At 41.5% G+C, this 7,500-nt stretch overlaps 2 protein-coding genes across 3 annotated transcripts in view; one reads left to right on the top strand and one right to left on the bottom strand.

Moving 5' to 3' along the window:
* Window positions 1-4,037, top strand: part of LOC119574114 (60S ribosomal protein L36-like) — a 5,235-nt gene extending 1,198 nt beyond the window's left edge. For both annotated transcript variants that reach the window (XM_037921189.1, XM_037921190.1), the window contains exons 2-4: window positions 2,403-2,500; window positions 2,664-2,798; window positions 3,869-4,037. In XM_037921189.1, the coding sequence (XP_037777117.1) occupies window positions 2,408-2,500; window positions 2,664-2,798; window positions 3,869-4,006 (366 nt within the window). In that variant the 5' untranslated portion in view covers window positions 2,403-2,407 and the 3' untranslated portion in view covers window positions 4,007-4,037. The remainder of the gene's footprint in view (window positions 1-2,402; window positions 2,501-2,663; window positions 2,799-3,868) is intronic.
* Window positions 4,038-6,680: 2,643 nt separating this feature from the next.
* Window positions 6,681-7,500, bottom strand: part of LOC119574112 (endoplasmic reticulum chaperone BiP-like) — an 8,043-nt gene continuing 7,223 nt past the window's right edge. The window contains 1 exon segment of the mRNA XM_037921188.1: window positions 6,681-7,500. This exon segment is cut by the window's right edge and continues 757 nt beyond it. Coding sequence (XP_037777116.1) covers window positions 6,861-7,500 — 640 coding nt within the window. The 3' untranslated portion in view covers window positions 6,681-6,860.

Here is a 7,500-nt window from a genome sequence, read left to right as displayed (position 1 = left end):
AGACCTCGCCACACACATTCCTAGTCTGGCAGCTTCATCCTCAGACCCGCCCCTGGTTGTCATGTATTTTCTCTGCATTGTATTTGCCAATCTATATTCTGTATTTCTGGCAATATCATTGCCAGCACTAATTATTTTATGTATTAGTGTTTTTTTTTTTTTTTTTTTTTTTTTTCTTGAGTAAAGATTTTCCTAGTCCTATTGTAGTCGCTATAATTACTGATAAGGCACGGTAAATTTTTTATAGGATCTGTTCCCAGTATATTTTGTCAAGACTCCCATCATTGTCTAAGCAAATTTAACCATTGTAGTCCTTTGAATCCTTGAAAAACTCTCCATAACATGCAGTATGAACCAGAATCCTTAATCTGGTCACTTTGCTCCTGTACGACCCTCCCCCCCCCCCCTTTCCCGATATCTATGTACATAGTCTCTGCATGGCTTCCCATCTTTCCTTCCTGCCATTACTTTGCCTGGACAGATTATTCCATACATCCATGTGTATTTTTTCTTTCTTTTTCTTTTTTTCCCCCCCTCTGATAGTGTCGTGTAAATATATACCGAAGGTATCAGTAATGCTTTTTGGTCATGGTAATTCAGTTGAATGAGATTTAGGATCATTAGACTCCCATCAGTGCCCTAATAGCCAAATATAATCAATAGTTTCTAAATGGATATAAGGAATCAAATACTCTTAACTTAAACACCAGAAGTTGATTGGATATATGCTGTTTTATGAGTTGCCTTGGAAGCTATATGCTGTAGCTTTGTGGTTGGATAAAGGGCACTGTTTTAGGTTTCATATAAAGTCATTTATATATTTACATAATGGCCACATGGTGATAGGGAAAAGCGGACATTGTTGAGAAGAGGTAAAAAGGGAAGGGAAGGGAAATATGGCAATTGGTAGAGGTTTTGGGGATAAATACCCTGAATTAGGCTTTTATTTCATTTGGCAATCTTTGTGGTAGTTTTAGAGCAGGGTTCGTGTGTTCATTAGTTCGAGTTGTTGCTTTGGGCTCTGACGGATGCTCTCCTGTTGCAAATTTTTACCACCATAACTAGTAAGGCTTTATTTAGTCTTTAGCTACTCTGCCTCTAACTTTTGTATTGAATTTCATCTAAAAATTACATGAATTTATGGTCATTGCAAGTATTACATCAGATTAACCCATTGCCGACGGGTGGCATGTACGCACATGCCATGGCATGGCGGGACCATCTGCCGGGGGCACGTACGCACATGCCATAGAGGATGCATGGACATGCCATGAGTTTGTTACAATCACAGCAAAAAATTATTTTTTTGCCAGTGAAAGTGTGATTAAGTCGGTTTTAACACTTTCTCATTTTTGCCATGCAACAAACAAAAAAAATGCAACAAACCGACAATATCCACTCCATGATGCCGCTTATTTTATTCGGACTGTAGACCGAATAATGATCAACTATGGAGTCTATATAACAACAAAAATTCCCTTCAGTCATGATTTATCAGGAAGTTTGGCAAGTAGACTGTAAAAAATAATGAAAATTGAAAATACAACATATCTTTGTAGTATTAAGAAGAAACGGCATGGAATGCTGGTATTTGGCATGAGTGGTCGCGCATGCTAGGGCGACGATATAAGCCCCTGGCAGCGAGGCCCCGGCCTCTATGAATGCTACCCGTCAATTATGGGTTAACACAGGCCCAGGCAATTAAAGATTAATCAGTAGTTGAGCATGGTGGAATTTAAGAAATGGAAAATGCTATAAATAGGACAGCAGGAAACAAGATAGTGCTTCATGCTCTAGCAAATGAAAATATAAATTCCTTGAGAGTTTAGGAAGGTCTTGTATTTTCAGAATGTTCTTGGAGATAACTGGATTTGCCATTTACAAGCATTGATTAAGTCAGTTTTTCAAATTATGCTCTACCCTTGCTTTCTGTTGATTAGTTTTTATACCCATTGTGTATTCCCTACTGTAGTTTTTTGTATGGTGCACTTCTGAACATTTACAAAGAAATGACATTGCCGTTCTGTGAAAGGTTTTGTTTTTGGTCTTGCTAACCACTGGGTTTTATTGCTCTGGTCTTATCAATTTTAGGAAATTTTGACAGTGAAATTATTAGCAAAATGTTGATCATCGCTGCTTTATTAATACTTCAACAATTGCTTTACTGCACTTATTAAAGCTGCACAAGTATCTTCCAGCTTGTGCAGTGTCGGAAGGTGCAAGATAAATACTGTGGGTTCTATGATGCCATTCACTGTGTGGGTTGGAAAGATAGCCCTTCAGAACAAGTGTGTATTTGAATTTCTTTGCATAGAAAGGATATTTTGCCTTTATCATCTTTGTGGTGTGAGAATCTGAAGTTTTAATTGATTCGTCTTTCTAATAGATAAATTTCTTTCCAGTCAAGATGCCAATCACCCACTCGCTGGCCGTTGGCCTTAACAAGGGCCACAAGGTTGCCAAAAACACCAGGAAGCCCCGACCTGCCAGAAATAAGGGAGTAAGTTGGACTGCACATTTTAGCTACAAGTTATTTCAAATATTTTCCCAACTTTTTCTTGATCTTGAGGAAAATCATGATTTTATTTTCTGGTCATACAATTATGCAAGGTGAAATTTTACTCCCTACAGCATGTATACTAATTAATTTTTTTGTTTAACAGAGGAACACAAAACACAACAAGTTCATCCGTGACATCGTCCGTGAGGTTACCGGCTTTGCCCCCTATGAGAAGCGCACCATTGAGTTGCTGAAGGTGTCTAGGGACAAGAGGGCCATGAAGTTCTTGAAGAAGAGGGTGAGTCTTGTCACGCATTTGTTGAGACTAGTTGATTTTTGCGGGTTTTCCGGCTTCTGATAGAGCCTTGTATCTTGAATTCTGAGAAAAGCTACATTTATACACTTGGAAAGATTTTGAAGTTCCTGATTTGATCAGCATACATCTTAAAACCAGGAGAATTTTGAAACCTGTCTTCAGTCAGTAACCTTTTGTGTACTGAGTTTTCCTAGCCATTTTGTTGGTAGTGTTTGTCATTGAAATCTTGTGTAATATTGCAAGCTGAATTACATTGAGAATTATTCATTTCAATTCATACTTTTTCTGCATGTTAGTCTTGGTTCTGCCATAACCCTTGTCAAGATTTCTAGCAAGGCTCGCCTAAATGTTGACGTTTTTTGGTATTAAAGAATGAATTTATTGCAAGATATAAATTTTCAATATAGTATTGGCTTTCTCTCTCCAAATAACCATTAAGTTGCTTTAAAATGTTTGATAGCTTATAGTAGGCCACTAGTTAAGCAAGTATAGGATACTATAATACAAGTCTTCTAGCAAAAGAATTTGGAGAAATTTGTAAAAAAAAATTTACTGACTACTTGGCCAATTATTTTTAATTTTCCTGTTTCATATTTGACATGCACTTATTAAAGCTCCATGAGTATCTCTAAGCTCATGTGGTGTCGGATGGTGCAAGATGAACAATGTGGAATCTCCATTACTATAAGGGTGTTTTGCCCATTGAATAGTGAAGAGAGTAGGCCTCATGACAACTCAACAGAATAGATCAATTTATAACCAATTTCTTGATTGTTAACTAAATCTTTCCTCAGTTTTTAAAGTTTATATCTGCAGTAAAAGAACCTTGGCAATGGAATAGTCAGGAGGTCGAAGATTACTCATTGTATTTAGAAAAAAGGAACTTCTGTTGTAAAGATAATCAATCTGTAAATTATATCTTATTCTCCCTATTTACCATTCTGTTTTTGCTTCTCATGGCAATGCCAACGTTCCTCTCATATTACTGTCTTTTTCCTGAGTTTTTATGCCTGCTGGCAACCCGTAAACGATTTTCTGGCGTCTCCCTGCAGCTGGGTTGCCACATCCGCGCCAAGAAGAAGCGCGAGGAGATGCAGAGGGTGATGGGACAACAGAGGAAGGCCGCTGCAGCTGCTGCTGCCGCCGCCGCCGCTGCTGCCGCTGCCGCTTCTGCTACCACCACCAAATAGATGAAGTTGTAATAAAGGAAAAAAAATCAAATTGTTGGTTCTCATTCCATTCCCATGGGCCTTGGTAAGATTCGTCATTTGAGAGACGGGCTGAGTTGACAATTTGAATAAACAAACGACTATGTCATGTGATGGCGCGTGTTTAATATACTATTAGAGAGTTTAGTTTAAAAAAGGAACAAATGCATACAAGTTCCCAAAAGCTGCTTCGTATGCAGCGTGTTTATATAAACACATCCGAATATTTTCAGTTTGCCTGCTTAATGAGCTATGAAGAAAAAAATAAATTTAAACTGCTATCTCGATTAAATGTATGGAAATGCAGACTAGATTATACAAAAGGGTGTCAGTAATTATTCTCCTCGTGCTGACTATTCTCGGTATATTAATCCGACTAAAGATGTGCTGTTCTGCAACAAAATTATTTGCTTAGAATGTGCAACTATAAAACCCTTAATTTTAAAAATCGGCAAACATTGTGAACTACAATATTCTAAAGTAAAGCACAGAATGGGCATTTCCACAACATGAAGAGGTTACCTTCCAATCACATACCGTTGTTGCTTGTTGGTTCATGGGAGACGGAGACCAAGCGCTGAGGATCACCCCTGCCTTGGGCCTCGGCCCTCGCCTCAGCTGATTTTTCACGGTCTTTCCCCCTTCCCCTCTTCATATCCTCTTCTCTAACCCCTTCTACTATCCACTTTGATGTGTGACTCGCCTACCCCGCTTTTACCATGTTCCAACCACCGACTACCCTCTCAGTTCAAGACTTTCCTCCATATCCGCAGGTCTGACCCCCAATAAACTTCAAACCATAAAACCCAGTTCCCCTTGGTCAGCACCATACCACCAGAACATGCTGGGAAACTGCCCTTGCTCGTTTACGAACAAGCCACACCCGACTCCCGCATTCATACCTCGTGTCACACTCCAACCCACGTCTCTGATCCACGTGCAATGTTCCTCTCGGCTCCACATGTCCTCCTGCCCTCGCTTTTCCTTCCTTGTCCTCTCTTCCCCGACCCTCCAACCTGTCGGGCATCCCCGCGGAAGCCCCCACCTTTGCAATCAAGTCCATCTTCCGCGGACGCATAGAGGTCCTCCATTTGAACTAATCGCCCCTTTGTCCTTAACCCTTGCCCCTCTATCGATCCCTGTCCTCCCCATCAACCCTTCCCTCTCTTACTATTCCTTTTCACTACCATACTATCTTACAATGCCGTATGACCGCTGAAATATAAGACGTTTGTTGTAATACAGAACTAAACCCTCCCGCCACAATACTTTGCCATAGTGCTACATGACCTTTGATGCCTAGCACAGTTATCTGTTTAAAACATTAAACATTATCATTTACTTTGCCTGTCTCATTCCATTCGTTATCATTATTATAGTTATCATAAATACCATGGTTTATTTTTTTTGTTTTCATTATTTACATTAGCCTTATTCTTATCACCAATATTATTAACATTATCATCTTTATTATATTTAATATCATTAGTGATACATGAACTCAAATGTCTGGCACATTTATTTTGCTTTTAACCATTAACCATTTAATATCATTATCATTATCAATGGCATTTAGTGCTATGACGTTTCATGTCTAGCGTATTTGTTTTAGCCATTAACCATTATCAATGACACTACCATTGATATTATCAGTGTCGCTTTATCAATAACATTGTCATCTTTATTGGTGGTGTTATTGCTACCGTCACACCCGCCTCGCACATTCATACCTCGTGTCATGATCCAACGCACCCCTATGCAATGTTCTTCTCTGTCCCATATATCCAACTACCCTACCCTCGCTTTACCGTACCCTCACTTTTCCTTACTGTGTGGTGCAGCGCAAAGACTATGGTGCAGCGGTAGCAATCTCGTCTAGCAATCTTGCGGACCTGCGTTCAAATCCCTCGCGGCCAGTGGATGGTGACTCCGGCCATTTGTTGCACACAAGGAGTCATTTAGAAGCAAAATGAAACCGAAAATATGTCGCACCAAGAATATCCATTGTAACAAATGGAATCAAACCAAACTTTAACTTTTACTTGTCCCCTCTCCCCCGACCCCCCGACCCCCCAACCTGCCAGACATCATCAAGGAATCCCCCCCCACCTTTTCAAATGACAACCTAGTCTCCTTCCTCAGATGCATAAATACCCTCTGTTTTATCTTAATCACCTTTTAACCCAAACCCTTCCCCTTTCTATGAATTCCTATCCCACCCCGTTCTCTTCCTCTCTCCACCTCTCAGCTAACTTATAATACCATGGCCGCTGTAATTTAAGTCAATTTGTTCTCATGAAGAATTCCTTTAAACCCCTCCCGCCATAGTACTTTGCCATAGTGCTATATGGCCTTTGATGTCTAGCACATTTATTTTAATTAAAATATTCACCATTACTCCTACCGTTATTGTTATTAACATCATTACCATTTCTTTTAGAATAAGTATTATACATATTAATCTATAGTTGACCTATAAAGCTATTTGTTCCTAGTGACGCATACATATGCTTATATACATATGAATTCATGTTTGTGTGTGCGTGTATATATGCACACACATATATATATGATCAATTAATCTGGTTAAAAAAATCATTACATTGATATTTTCTTTAACAGCTGATTAGGAAAGGTAACGAAAAACTCGACCAAGTATTTGCCTGAGCAGCAAATTTGCTTTATTAGTAAAGTTCGCATCACGCAACGGCACACTTCGCTGTCTCTCTCACCACCGCAAGCGCCACGCATCGCTCGCCGTCAGTACAAAACAATCACAGTCACACAAGCAGAGCTCACTTTTGAGACGCAGGATTGGGATAAGCTTTTGGCGGCCTCACAGCTCATCCTTCTTGGCGATTTTGGCGACGATCGGCTCCACGACCTTCTCCAGCTCCTTCCTCTGGGCGAGGACTTCGTCGATGGCCGCGTCGGGGTGGTCCTGCAGCCACCGCAGCTTCTCCTCGATCGCTCTCTCGGCGGCACTCTTCTCGTCCTCGAACAGCGCCGCCCCCTCCTTGAAGATGCGGCCCTTGACCTGGTAGGCGTAGAACTCGAAGTTGTTCCTCGAGTTGAGCCAGTCGTGGAGCTTGGTGTCCTCGTCGACGAGGTCCTGCGACGCCCTCACCATCCTCTCGATGTCCTCCTTGGAGAGGCGCTTCTCGTCGTTCGTGATGGTGAGCTCCTCCCTCCTGCCGGTGCCCGTGTCCAGCGCCGAGATGCGCAGGATGCCGTCGGTGTTGACCTCGAAGGTCACCTCTATCTGGGGCACACCCCGGGGCGCCGGCTGGAGCCTGAGGGTGAATTCGCCCAGGAAGTGGTTGTCCTTGGTAAGGGGGCGCTCGCCCTCGAACACCCGGAAGGTGATCATCTCCTGGTTGTCGACGACCGTCGAGAAGATCTGGGACTTCTTGGCGGGAATGGCGGAGTTCCTGCGGATCATCGGCGACATGACGGCGTCGTTCGTCTCGATCCCC

This window comes from Penaeus monodon, chromosome 6 (assembly GCF_015228065.2).
Source record: "Penaeus monodon isolate SGIC_2016 chromosome 6, NSTDA_Pmon_1, whole genome shotgun sequence".
In the NCBI taxonomy this organism is placed as follows: Eukaryota; Metazoa; Arthropoda; class Malacostraca; order Decapoda; family Penaeidae; genus Penaeus; species Penaeus monodon.
Note: the sequence above shows the minus strand (reverse complement) of the source record. Positions and strands in the feature narration are given on the sequence as shown.